General features: G+C 35.1%; 1 protein-coding gene across 2 annotated transcripts in view; it reads left to right on the forward strand.

Moving 5' to 3' along the window:
* The window catches only part of LOC150100956 (G patch domain-containing protein 1), a 246,391-nt gene that overhangs the window by 196,624 nt on the left and 34,585 nt on the right, over positions 1-15,182 (forward strand). For both annotated transcript variants that reach the window (XM_090401354.1, XM_090401355.1), the window contains 2 exons: positions 4,533-4,636; positions 14,445-14,859. In XM_090401354.1, the coding sequence (XP_090257480.1) occupies positions 4,533-4,636; positions 14,445-14,859 (519 nt within the window). The remainder of the gene's footprint in view (positions 1-4,532; positions 4,637-14,444; positions 14,860-15,182) is intronic.

The following is a 15,182-nucleotide window of genomic DNA, read 5'->3' on the forward strand; positions in this document are numbered from 1 at the left end:
TGTATATTTTATGGTAGTAAATGATAAAATAGACTAGTATCTACATACATTTTATGCATTCATGACATGCCTAACTTTTTCTTAAAAGTTAGGCATGTCTGCGATATTTTTCAAATTGTCTCAAATCTCCAAAAAATTTTCCAATATATATATTTATTGAAAAAAATCTGCATACAAGTGGATCTACATTGTTCAAGGCCAACTGTACTTTCTTCCATATGCCTACCCACTCATATTCTGCAATCGAATTTACAGTCGCTCTGCTGCCATTTTTATGCTGCTCACATGGGATGTTAAAGAGAACATATGCAGAAGTCATCATTTTCCTTTCTTTGCATGATGTCTTCACAGGAGCCATGTTTTTCTACACATTTACCTCATGTGGTAAATGAATCAGGCTTGACTTCAATGCCTTTTACCATCTTGCCAAATTTAATGCTAATACAGTCAGTTAGACACTGTCAATGAAACAGTAAAGTATATAACAGATTGTATTGTCCAGGCAGCAACAGCTTCAATTCCAAAAAGCACCATCTCGTTTCCCACTCTATCCAAAGCCTTGGTGGAACCCAGAATGCCAAGCAGTCAAAATAGTTCAAGAGAAAGCATGGGGTATATTTCGTAGATACCCTATCACATTAAACTTAATATCTTTTAAATATGCTCAGGCCAAAGCACGTTATGCAAGACATCAGAATGAAAAACAATCTTGGATCCATTTTACCTCATCAGTTACTCAAACAGCCAGTGCAAAAATTGTGTGTTTAAAATGAAAAGTATATACAGAGCCTACTATTTGTCTACCTTGAACCATATTGGATGTGTTGTTGTTGTTGCTGATCCCAAAGCTCTTGCAGGCACTTTGGGATAAAATTTTGCCATAATTTCAGCAACAACTTCGTGTCTTCCTGCATTTTTAATATTGAAAAAGCAACAAGAGAAACTGGCTAAATTTTTCTACCAAAAGAATCGTACAACCAGCCTGGTAAGGAGGAATTAAAAAGAGATCTTTTACTGTCTCACTCTAGTGCACTAGCACCTGGTGATATCCATTATGAGATGGTAAAACATCTTCTCTGAATCTCCTCTTACTATGCAACAGAATACTTGTAGAGAAAGAGTTTCCAGATTCTTAGCATAAGTCAGTTGTCAATCCCAAAACCAGAAAAGGAAAACCACACAAGCAAATAATTATCAACTTGTTGTTCTGACCAGCTGCCTTTGTAAGATATTGGAGGAAATAGTTAATATCAGACTTCTACTGGTATTTAAATAGATGATCTTCTTTCCAATACACATGTAGCTTTCTTAGACATTGTTTGACTTTGGACCATTTGGTCAATTTAGAAACTTGTATAAGAGATGCATTTCTGAAGCAAGAACTTCTGGTTTTAATGTTCTTTGATATGCAAATGACACTGCTTGGAGATGTGGTGTACAAGGTGTCTCAGAGGACACCTTCCTGTATTTATTAAAAACTTTCTGTCCAGGCAAGTTTCCAAGTCATAGTACACTATCTGGCCATATTGTGAAGAACAGGATGTTCCCCAAGGCTCTGTGTTATATCTGACACTTTTGGCTATTGAAGTTAACTTAGTCACTAAATAGCTTCCTCCCACTGTAGGCAATGCTTCATATCTTGATGACTTCACAATTTACTGCCACTCTCATAACATGAGGGAAATCAAAAGACAACTTCAACAAGCAGTCAGACGTGTCCCTTCATCGACTCTTAGTAATGGGTTCAGGTTTTCAAAAAAAAAAAAACCGAGTACAGTTCTGCAAAAAACACATGCATCACCCACATCCTGTATTTAGAATGGGACCAATTGTTATTCCAGTAGCAGCAGAAGCCAATTTCTTAGGACTCATCTTTGACAAACAACTTACATTTTTTGCAACTCTTCGATTAAGGGAAAAGTGCAAGAGAGTGTTAAATCTTCTTCGCACCCTATCCTCTACTGAATGGGGTGCTGATAAATCTTCATTGCATTGTCTTTATTGTTGCTTATATGTTCAATGCTGGATTATGGGTCCCAAGTCTATGGTTCGGCAAAGCAGAATAACCTGCAATGGTTGAATCCCATCTATCATCAGGGTATATGGATAGTTACTGGTGCCTTTCATACAATGTGCACTCAAAGCCTTTATGTTGAAGTAAATGAACCGGCTCTATCACTAAGATGAAACTCTTGTCGCATAACTATGCCCTAAAAATACAATCTCTTCCAGAGATTACGTGAACTACTCTTTTCTCTACATCAGGAGACTCAATATCACACACTTCAAACTGCCATGTCTTTTTGGTAGGCATGTTAGAGATTATGGAAGCTGTTGGCATGAATATTGAATAACGTTGCCTGCACCAAACATAGCAGCATTTCTTTATGTCAGGTTTGCACTCTGTCCTGCAACCTCTCACTTTTTCAACTACAGAAGTCTCACTCTATCATCTGTCTACTTGCAGTTGTTTAATGCACAATAGCCCATTCTGATTTCTTGCCAATCTATACTGATGGTTCCAGATCAGAGATCTCTATTGTCTGTGCTGGTGTATTTCCTGACATTACTATCTCCAACCAGATCCCACCTGATTGTAGTAATTATACAGCAAGAGTTAGTTACATACCATTCAGCTTGCACTTGTGCATATAAAAGAAAACCACTACCAAAAATATGTAATTTATACAGATTTATTGAGCTGTTTACAGGCTATCTCCTGTGTGCAATTCACATTCAGTGCTGTTGCACCTATTGTATAAAATGAAGACCTTGTTTTTGATATTCATTTGTGCTGGATTTCCAGCCACATTGGATTGAGGGAAAATGAGACTACAGATGCAAATGCAGCTGCTAGATAAGCTCATACTTTTTCCACACTGTTCGATAACACCATATATATATATATATACAGACTACAAACAGTTTATAAGATCAAAGCTAATTGCCCAGTGGCAGCCATCATGGCAGGAAGCACACTGACAAGCAAATTACATGATATTAAGCCTGCAATTAAGCATTTGCAGTGTAGTCAATGTTTAAAGAGAAGAGAGGAAGTTGTTCTTGCTAGGTGTGAGATGACTGTGACCTGCATAGGTCACAGTCATCTCACACATTCTTATTTACAGGGGCTAATGACCCACCTATTTGTGAAAAATGCAACAGGTCTTACCATTTGTCATATTCTGGTGGAGTGCCAGCACTTCACATGAGAGAGAAATGAAATTTTTGCCTTTTAGCTGAGCCATAGACAATCAGGAAGATGTCATCAGACTCAGAGAAACTGCATGATGTTTTTAACTTTTTATAAAGAATTAGTTTATACAGACACATTTGATTATAAATTTTATTTATATGTAAATACTGCATTGTTCTGAAAGCTAATGGCATCCAAGGCATCATTGTTTAAAGAATTTAACCAAAGGGACTTTGTGCAGTGCAATGTCTGCAAAATGTACACATTACCAAAGGCTGATGGAATTTGGTTTGAAAGCGATAGTGGTGGGAGAGTGTGCTGAAAATGCTATGAGAGTGAGGGTCAATAGTGTGTCTCAGGTCGTGAGATTGAAGTAGTGGTTGAAACTCAGAATATGCTTAAAAATGTGTGTGATGTAACAGTGGATAGGATTGAGAGGGAGAGAGAGTAAACGTGCTGAATGAAAGAATAGTATGACTGTTTGCTTACTTGGGAAAAGGGATTAAAACCTAGCTTATAAAATTGCTTGGTATCTTTAACATAGTATATACCCAAGGTAAAAAAACTTTCTACATGTAACTTTTGCTAGCCTTGTGTCAGTAAACCATAAACCAACCAATAATATATTGAATTTTGCCCCTAAATAATTCTTGTAATAAAAAGTTTAGTGATGTACTATAGTACTTGACTTAAGAGTCACCACGAGTCTTGATTGATTTCCTGTCTTGCTGTTTAGGTCTCTGATGAACAACTTTTTCATAAAATTTGTTTGATAACCTGAAATAAAATTTTTATTTTATTTCCCCCCCCCCCCCTCACTAAAGGTTAGGCTAGAGTCAAAGGTTGACCATAGCAGTTAAGCTGTAGCTCACGTAGCGTATCCTGATGTAGAGCTGTGTCCTAGTGCTTCTGTGTATGTGTGTATTCTCATCATCAAATAATTTGATGATGAGAAACAAAAAAAAATATATATATATCAAAACATTGAGTGTTTCTTTTATTTATTCTAATTGAAATGCTCTAACACAGTAGTTGTTTGTCTTCATAGTTCTACACAGTGATGCATAGACAAATTTCAAAACACTATCTGAGAATGAAATTATATGACTGGTTGATATAACAAACTATCATAAAGTCCCGAACAAAAATTCACAGACACAAATTCTATTCTAAAGGAAATGCCTGTGGCCCTTGTTTGCTATAGTGAGATTACTTGTAGTTGAAAACTGTATCTTAAAATAATTGACTTTGGATTTTTTTTTTAATAAACTTTTTAAAGCTTTTGTCATTTGTTGTAGTCCTGACACTTATGTTTCACATGTTTTTTCTTTAATAGAAATAAATCAGTCTGATAACAAATGTTCCATTCTTTCTGAACAGTCCAAAACTTTTTCGCATCATGATAAGATTCAACAAGAGGAAAAAAACATCACTAAAACGGTAAATGCTTTGGTTCACCTACTGATTTGCTATCTACATGCTTTTTTTTTTTGTATGTACAGTAAGGGTAATGTCTTGGTTTTTCTCTCTGATAAAGCAGAGGATGCTAAGTCTCTATCAGTTAACTTGCTCATTACTAAAAGTTATGTTTATAAATAAGTGTATAAACAAATGCTAAAATGTTTTAAATAGTACATCAAATGTTCACCTGCTAGCCACTGAATTAAAAACCTTTATGCAGATGTACATAAACATCACAGCATCACCACATATTCTAAACAACCATTTAAGAATGCTGCTTGTCAGTAATCATCACTGTTAATCACAATAGGAAAAACAAAGGATCTTTTGGAGTTCGATAAAAGGCTTTTTGTGGCTGCCTGTCTGGCTGGAGCTACGATTTTGAAAACAGCAGAACTGACTGGTGCTCAAAAGGTGAGATATCCCAGGTTTAATCAGTGGAAAAATAATTCACATCACTTGTCTAAGAAGCATAACAGTGGTCCTGTCAGGAATGGGATAACTGTCATTTTGAGAAGGCTTGTATAGACAAACAGAACTTCTTTCTTGCAGCAGTTGACTGAGGCACTCAATGAAGGTTGTACCTGACCCATATCTCACCGAATTATGTGCAGGGAATTGAAGAGGGTCAGTATTGGCAGTTGCATGCCTATGCAGATACCAATGATTTCTGCAAAAAACCAGAAAGTTCATCTACTTTGGTGTCAGGAACTATGACTGGACCCTAAACGACTGGGGGGAAAAAAGTCATGTAATCTGACAACATGGTAGGCAGAGTTTGGTGAGAGTCCCATGAAGCAATGTACACATCTTGCCTTGTAAACACAACTCAAGGTTCTGGAACTGGTGTCATGGTGCCCTCTGATATTGCTGGAAGGTCAGGTGTCTTCCAAGGAATATCTGAACATTGTTGCTGATCAAGTCTGTCCTGCCGTGTTGAGTTTTTATCCACAGGTGATGGTTGTTTCATGGACGACATTGCTACCATCCATCGCACAAGAATTGCTCAGCAGTGGTTCAGCGAGCATGACAGCAACTTTCACCAGCTTCCCTGGCCACCACAAACCCCAGATCTGGGAGCAAAGTCCTCATCTATCAAATCTTTATTAGAGCCAGTTAAAGGACTATCTGGTGAATGCCTGGTATGTTGTAGGTGCAATCAATTCAACACCTTGTGGAATCTATGCCAAAACTGCATATGTGTTGTAATTCGGGATAATAGAGATCAAACATGGCATTAAATAAAAGTTTCTAATTCAGTAGCCTGTATGTGTATTATTCAATGTATTTTTTATAAATGACAAATCTTTTTGGAATATGACAGTTGTTAAATATAAGTAACATTTAATTACTTTGCTAATATTTCCCTAGAGCCTCCATAATTCAGTCTGTAATGACTAAATTATGGAGGCTATTCGGTTGGATAGATCTGGTTCAAATCTCACCTAGGATGAGTTCATCTAGAAAGACTTTTCAGCTGAAGGTATGCTAGTCAGTCTCATGGATGTGGTAGGGCTTTTCTCTTAGTAGCTTGTTTTTTCTTCCTGCAGCAGGCAAATTGGTGTCATGAACATACATCTACAGAAGTAACATGCCTCTTTTAGGGGATGCAGCAGAAGATTGTCATGCCAGCTGCATTAACATTTTCATGTTGGGGCAAGATAAAAACTCACCCTGCCACAATTCCCTGTTTGTGTATTAATCGACATGCCACATATCATGACAGGTCTTCAGTTGTAACTATATCAGTATTGTGGTGAGAAATGTGTTTGTTTCAGGATATATTAGAAGACTAATTAAAGGCAGTGCTGTATTTGTTTACTAGATTAGTAATTTACTTGCAGTTTATGATAAGATGATGAGTGCGTTAGTTAAGGGAGAATCACATACAGTGATATTCTTGGACTTTGCAAAAGCGTTTGATAGATTATCACATGATAAGTTAGTGTACAAGCTGCAGAGGGCAGGAATATATAGTATATTAGTTAGATGGATCTGGAGATTGGCTTGCTGAATGAAACCAACAAATTGTGTATGATGGAGTAGTTCTCAAAAAAGGAAGGTAACCAGTTTTGTGTCCCAGGGTTCTGTTCTGGGAGGCCCTGCTGTTTAACTTGTTTGTAAATGATATAACTTGTGGACTGACTGGGGATCTTCATTTGTTTGCTGATGATGCAAAGTTGGGGAGAATTACAAGTAGCACTACTGATCATAACTCTCTTCAAGAAGATTTGAATAGACTTTGCACTTGGGCAGAGGTGTGGGAATTGTAGTTTTTATATTAGTAAGTGCAAGGTGTTACATTTTGGAGTGCAGAAATAAGGCCATGTATTATATTGACAGTGCTGTACTGGAGGAAGTGGATACAATTCGAGATTTGGGAGTGATGGTTGACAGACTGAAGTTTAGAGTGTATATTGCAAGTGTTGCAAGGACTGCACATCGTAGTGTCACTATGACTCTAATGTGCAGGGATAATAATAATAAGAGTGAGAGAGAACAAGTGTGAATAGAAATACTTTCATTATTGGCAAATGAATTATTAATAATTTAAAGTTGTGATATTATATCTGTGTGGCCAATAAGTTGTTTCTCTTGAGGTGAATTCCACGTGATCCTATGAATTCTAGACCTGCATGTTTGCATTTATGATAGACATAATTAAAAAAAAATATATATATATATACTTATGAAGAGAGGGAAAATAGATCATCTATTTGATAAATATAACTAACCAGTAATAAACAGCCACTGTATACTTTGGAAGTTTAGTAAATAGCTATAGGGAGAGTTTATCCAGTGAACTAATAATGTTGATCAGGTGATTCGTGTAAGTGTGGCAGGAACATGTGTAGGATGATTGAGCAGCACATCATCTTGTACAATTTATTGTCTATTTATTTTATTTTATTTTTCATTGATATTTCATTTTGTTTTTATTCACTAATGATCAGTGTACGTTTTTTACATAGCAATGTATACAACAATAATTTTGTTTCACTAAATATAGTATAGAGTCCTTTACACTTTATGTACTATATTTAGCAACAATTAGAGACAACTAGAATGAAAAGCAAATAAAGATGTATATGCACGCATACATATATATTGTAAAATCTGTTTGAATTGTATTTGAGATTTTCTATATCATTAAAACAGTTCACAAATTCTAATTTTAGGAATAAAATTCTACCAAAAAAAGTTGCAACTAACATTTCATATAAACTTTGTGAATATGCATCCACCTGACATGAAAGGAACATATGGTAAAACAAGTTCCCATTGACATCAAAACGTGTGAAACACTACCTGGCATGAGCATGTTAAAGCCTGTCAACCACTAAGCAGAGAACTCAACCATTCTTGGATGAAAGAGAAAGTAATTTAAACTAGTATAATCAGACCTGGATCAATATAGACATCTAGTAACTGTTAGAAGAAAAAAACAAAATTAGTTAAGGCATATTGAGCTGGAAAATATGGTCTATAGATGAATACATTCCTATGAGTGTGCAACAAACACTCATAGGAATGTGAAAAAACAAACTAAAAGGAGAAAAGAAAAATTCATGCAAATTTAATCTGCATTATCCAAATGTAAATAAAAATGATTTGATGTATATATCAATAATATGGAAAGTCATAATCTTCATGATACAGGTACACTGCCAATTTTCTGGCACCTCTGGTTCCACATCCTTGCTGCATTAGCTGTCTTGCTGGATCAAATGAGGCCATGTAATAATAATTCATTAGCCCATCTCTGATCCACTAATCTGATCCTCTTCCATGTCTCTAAAGAGCCATGTACCTAGAAACTTAAACATAAATTAAATGTAATGTAAGTGATTAAATGGAATACATTAGTATAAATGATACGGTGCAACTCTTTCACTGTTTTGATAGAATAATATATATAAGCATATACACTCATGTTCATAGAAACCACATCACCTTATACAGGTAACCCTCATATAACGCGGTTTCGATATAAGACTGTCTGTAAACTGTAGTAACCCTTTATCTTTTCATATAATAATTTTCAACGTGCGACTTAAAAATCAAATTTTATCTTCGTTAAATTTGCATCTGCTCGTATCGCACATGTAGTTATAAGTAGCGAATTTATATTAGGGGAAATACCCTTTAGCACACATGTACATCAATTGTTTACCATATAAAGTATTTATTGTTGAAAATTGTGTTTGTTTTCTGTCAGGAAAGCTCATTAAAAATCATAAGTGTGTTGTTAATCTCAAACTGAGCACTTTATTTTTTGGTGAGTTACACACAATATGTAATGTTTTTTTATGTAAAAAAATTATTTTTATAGTAATGGCCACTTAGAGCGCTTTTGCGATATATGCGTTTGTTAATAGGGATAAACCCATTCACTGTAAACTGCCAAGGTAACTATTGAACAAGACTGAAGATACATTCGGTTTCGATGAGCACATGATACCCAACCTGTGCGAACTTCTTCATAAGTGCTTTAGTCTCTTCAATAGTGAATTAATTGATGAGGAAATAGATTTAAATGAGGAGGAACTGGTACAATTAATAGATGATGTCGAACCAAATGGCAGGGATTGTGATGAATCCGTTCAAAAATTCAGTTTAAAGAAATTAGCAGAAGGATTGGACTTGGCAAGAAAGTTATTTTATGGATAATGATTTCTCAATGGAGTGCTCCAGAAAATTTGCGAGACAATTGGATATTTGTTTAGCTCTGTATTATGAACTTAATAAAAAATTGCAGCATAGTGGTAAGCAAGGTCTTATTACTGACTTCTTGATAACTAAATCAGCAGAAGTATGCAATGAGAATTATACTAATGATGTCCAAGAGATTTCAAATGATGACGACATCCAGCCACTTGTAAATAAAGAACATCTAGATGTTAGTTTTGAAGAGAGTGATGACGATTAAAATATACACTTTATTTTATTTTGCCTAAAACATTTATGTATTATGTGCAATGAAGTTTACGTACAATTTATAATTTTTTATAATTTTATACTATGTATTTTTTTCATAGTTTATATGTTTTCTTAACTTACATGAATTACCCGAATTAAATAAAAATATATTTTTGTTGGATATGTCATTGTTTATATAATCTTTAAAAAAAAAAATGGTTTCGGAACCTAACCCTACTTTTTCTACGTGATCTGAGTCTCACATAACGCTGCATTTTTGTAGAACCTAACATCCAAGTTATACGAGGATTACCTGTATATAGTTTTTAGTAGTTAAATGGTCATTTTCATTGGTTTATCATTAGATATTTCATTGTATTCATTGCATCAGCTATCATTCAAATTTCTGCATAATGTAATAGTTGCTGTTACTGCATTCAAATTTTTTATGCTATAAACAGAGAGCAAGAGCTATTTTTGTGCTGAGACTGCTTTGGCTAGTTACATGCAGTTAACACCTCACAGAAAAAGTGTGATTCAAGCTTTAAATAGAGAAGGCTATTCCTCTCGGGAAATAGCTAAAAGGGTGTAATCAATCTAGTGTAGTACGACTGCTGTCGAAAGTGAAGGAAACCAGATTTGCTGAAAGGAAGAAAGCCACTGTCTACACCATGCCAAGATCAAGTTCTAAAGTGGCTCTGCTTCAAACATCACTGTGTGTCATCTGAACTGAAATGGGACTGGGAAGAACATGTCGAAATTTTTTTATCCAAGTGTAAGCAAACAAAGTTTGCGCCTGAAGTATCTTCAGGACCGACGCAACTTGTGGTAAAGGTACATGTATAATGCTGTGCATTAAGGGAAAGGCCACTATCTAGACCGGTTTCGACCTTTGAGGTCTTGTCAGTGGGAGCCAGACACAGAGGTAGTGATACCAAGGTGGAAGCAATGGAGAAGTCATCTTTACCTATACAAGTTGCCAAAAGGTGTCTCACCTTATTATTAAATTACTCTGGATTTAGAGAAAGATGTTGGAAGTTTTTTCCACTTGGTTAGATTATAATAAATTTAGTTTAATCCTTTATCCGAGTGTAAGCAAACAAAGTTTGTGCCTGAAGTATCTTCAGGACTGAGGCAACTTGTGGTAAAGGTGGACCAAGCTCTCATCACTCCTTGTCTTAGTATCTCCCATAATGCAAAGCACATCTCCTTGCAGACATGTATAATGCTATGCATTAAGGGAAGGGCCACTACCCAGACCGGTTTCGACCTTTATTGAGGTCTGGTCAGTGGGAGCCAGACCCAGAGGTGTACCAAGGTGGAGAAGTCATCTTTACCTATACGATCCTGATCAGTCCTGAAGATACTTCAGGCACAAACTTTGTTTGCTTACACTTGGATAAAGGATTAAACTTAATTTATTACTGATAAGAACAAACAGGAGTTGAGGCAAGCTCTCTAACTGTCAGGAGAAGACTCATTTGATAAGGACTGATAGCAAGGTGCCCTAAAAATAAGCCCTAGTTAACCAAAAAAAAAATGAGATTGGTTCAGTTAAATTGGTGCATGCCAAGTGGAACCCCTGATCAGCAGAAAAGTAATTTTTTCTGATATGAAAAAACATGCAGGGTGCCAAAGTCAGACAGTTCAAAGATGATCAGGGGGAAAATTCGACCCTGACTGTCTGGTGTCAATAGTAAAATTTTCAGCCAGTCAGATGATCTGGGGCTGCATGTCGTATCATGGTGCAATTATACCAGAAAATTTTGGATAAATTGCTGCCTACTATCAGAAACCACTTTACCGTGATGATGAACTGCCCCTTTTCATAAGGCAAAAAGTGTAAGTAATGCTATTACAACCTAAAATGTACCATATAAATTGAGTTTAATACTTAAAAAAGCTTTAGTTTTTGTTGCAGATTAATAAGTAGCTCAATGAACACTTAATTCAGTGAATACCATGGCCAGAAAACAGCCAAGATCTGAATCCCTTTGAGAATTTGCAGTACCAAACTGAGACTGAAATACACAAGAAGAAGAAGCCATTATAAGGGTATGGAACCATGAAATGACATTTGCATCCATCAGGAAATTGATTGTGTCAATGCATCGCCGATGCCAAGCTGCAAGAAAGACAAGAGGAGGATGGACCCACAAAGTAATAAATAGCAAAAAAGGTGAAATTTTAGCTTTGAATGTTAGTAAAACTGTGTAGTTGAACTTAATTTTGATACCAGTATTTGTTTTTACGGTGAAAATATCACTGTCCACTCCATTTTGAAATATTTGCAAAGTGTCAAGTTTGTTGTCATTTCCTAATTATATCGCATCTTGTACTAAAAAGTGCCAAATGTTAATCAAAAATAAAAATGTTATATTACCTTCTTCCCTCTTTGTAACAATTATTGTGTATTATCCCTTTTCAAATAGGCATTCAAATTTAATTAGCAAAGAAACATGTTAACATGTTAAACATGTTACAATTATGTTACATGTTACTGTAACATAATCACAGGAGTCACCTGTAATTATGTTACAGGTTAACATAATTACATAGACATTAACAGAGAACAATAGAGATTGTTCTCTGTCAATGTCATCCACTCAGTAGGTTTTCTTCATCAAGCAACTCAAAAAAAAAAAAAAAAAAAAACTTCTTTCTCCTTTCCTTTGATACATTAAATCCTGTAAATTCACTGCATTTTTGTCAAGACAAGTGACAACTTATCCCAACATTTCTTTAGTGTTGACACTTGTACCTTTTTTTCAGTCTCTAGCAAAGCACTTCTCTTATGTTAATTTTTTTAAATAAATGTCTGTACAACATTTACAACTCTAACAAACATTTCACAAAATTAGCCTTCATAATATGCCTTGGGTGGTAGGTATGGATGCACAAGTGTGGTGGTAAATACACTGTATGAATGTTTTTCTTATGGCAGGAGTTCATCTTTAGGATGAGCTGAACAGTTGTCATGAATGAGAAGAATTTTGCAATCTTCCAGTAGGCCTACAGATATGCAGTGTACTTGGGCTTCATATTTTCAAACCATTCTAATATAAACTTGGTAATAATCCAGCCATTTTTATGTGCACAATATATCTGAGAAAAATTTAATGCCTTTCAGGGCCCTGAGGTGTTTAGTTTTTCCTATCACCAACTACTTATATCTGTGCATGCCTGCTGCATTTGAGTTCCCTAGGACAGTACCTGTATCCTTAGATTATCCAAATCTATGATCCTTTCTTTTTGCTGTGTGCATTGCCAGTATAATGCAGTTTCATCAGCATTATACATGCTCATCACCTTGAAGTTTCCCAAACTTTTTTTCACCAAAACAGTCTACAGTTGTTTAGAAATTCCATAATGCTTCTTAAACCTTTGAAGCCACCCTTCATTAAAGTTTTGTAAAATTGACCTGAGAGCTTGCAAGAATACAATCTTCGGCATCGGGGTTGCCTTAGCTTGCACTACTTAGACATGAGCACTGCCCAATCACACTCACACTTGTATTTAAGCACATCTCTGGTGGCCCAATTAACTAGTCATGTGGTTGCAAGAATTTCAATTGTGCTCTGGTAATTTTGTATTGACCAAAGAGGTGCCAGGCCATTCAATGCTGGAAAATCAGTGGTATACTTATATATGCTTGAAACTAATTTTGTATTACTATATCATCACTAAAATACATCAGAAACAGCTTTGGTGGCTGGGCCATATGGCTAGACCAGATAGTTTACCTAAAACAGCACTAGAGGGCTTGACGTCTGGTAAAAAAAAAAAAAAAAAACACCGTGAGTGACTTAGAATCACCTGGATAGATAATATTAGAAAATGGACTGATTCTTTGTTCTCCACCTTGTTAAGGAGATCTTAAGACAGAAATACTTGGAGAGAATATGTTAGCAGTGTCACCTTTATAGTGCCCAACAGTCTACATAGACTGTGGGTGAAGAAGAAGAATGGTTATTTATGTTGGTCATACTTCCATGATGTTAGTTGGACTAATAAAATAAGATATATAAGCCTCAAAACTAATACTCTTATTTTTATAAGTTGAAAATATACATCAAATTACATAGGCAAAGTGGATATTAGATCCAACATTATTTCAAAGCCAAATGTTTGTAGAAACTATTAAAGTTTTGTAAAATTGATTTGAGAGCTTGCAAGAATATAATCCTCGGCATTGGGGTTGGCTTAGCTTGCACTACTTAAGACATGATCACTGCCCAAGCATCCATATATTTGCTTTTTATTAGTGCATTTTTTTAAAAGGTTTCATTGACCTGACAGCTGTTTCGAACTGGTTGTTTCTCTTCAGAGACCAACCATGCAGAAACTGAGATCAAAAACTCTCATTCAGTACTAAGGAAATTAAATGTCAGAGAAATGTATTTTTCGTAAGTGAACTCTCAGTCGATTCGTACAAATAATTACTAAAGAAAGAGCCATACGGCTTCATTTTGGCAATATAAAATTAATAGACAAAGTGGATATTATCAAATTATTTTGGAATCTTATATAACTGATGATATAGCTATGTATCACTTTTTTTTTATTTATGTGAATCTTACCCAGTCAAGGTGTACACCTATTATACACTAGTACTCTAATGAAGGGCAAATTTTTGAAAAAGACCAGTTAATTGGTATGCATAAGCACTTATGTTTTAGCATTCATTTATTGATGACATTGCTATCATTTTAAGGAAAATTTTTCAAAGTAGTTGTTATGGAAAAACATATGAATTAACATTCCTTCTTCAGTTTCTAATGTTGCCTTATTACAACATTAAATGAAATGGGAACACTTATTAAATATGAACTTGACTTAAATAAAATATTTTTCTTAATCCCTATAGATACCTGATAATTCTCAGGAAAGTGATAAGCCTCCCATGGATTTGTTCAAAGCAATTTTCCAAGATAGTACTTCAGATGAAAGTGATTCTGGTAATGAGGAATCTTCTACTGTTACTCAATCTTTAGATCTCACCAATGTGAAATCAGAATCCACTTCATCATTACCAGATAACAATACAAGAGATGAAGAACAAAAATGCAAGAGAAGAATGCCATTCCCTGCTTCAGGAGTGTTTGCCAACCTAGATTTAGATGCCCTGTGTAAGCGTTCATCAGATATGACTAACAGACATATTACAGAATTTGAATCTACCTCAGTTAAATCACATAATTCTGAAGAGAATGTAGTTCATAATACAATTTCCAGACAAACTCTTCCATCTTCTGACTTATATGGACCTCAGTTACCTCCAGGTAAACATGACCTGAAATATTATAAAAGGCATTCTTTTTTATTGAAGCAAAATAAAAAAAAATGTGCAATTTTTTTACTCATTACATGGTATTTCTATCAGGAATTTTTGTGTTAGTGCTATTATACTACAAAATGTTCTTCATTGATACACTGACATCATTCCAGAAATTGACATACACATATATTTCTTAATTTTGAAATCTGTTACTGTTACTGCATCTGATTTTGGTGATGGACATCTTAACTATCTATCAGTATTTTTTTTTAAGTGTTGTTAAAATTAAGCACTTTTTTCCATATAAAACAATATGTTTATCAGAAT

This window comes from Typopeltis vanoorti, chromosome 12, assembly GCF_054136105.1.
Source record: "Typopeltis vanoorti isolate ZY-2024b chromosome 12, IOZ_Tvanoo_1.0, whole genome shotgun sequence".
In the NCBI taxonomy this organism is placed as follows: Eukaryota; Metazoa; Arthropoda; class Arachnida; order Uropygi; family Thelyphonidae; genus Typopeltis; species Typopeltis vanoorti.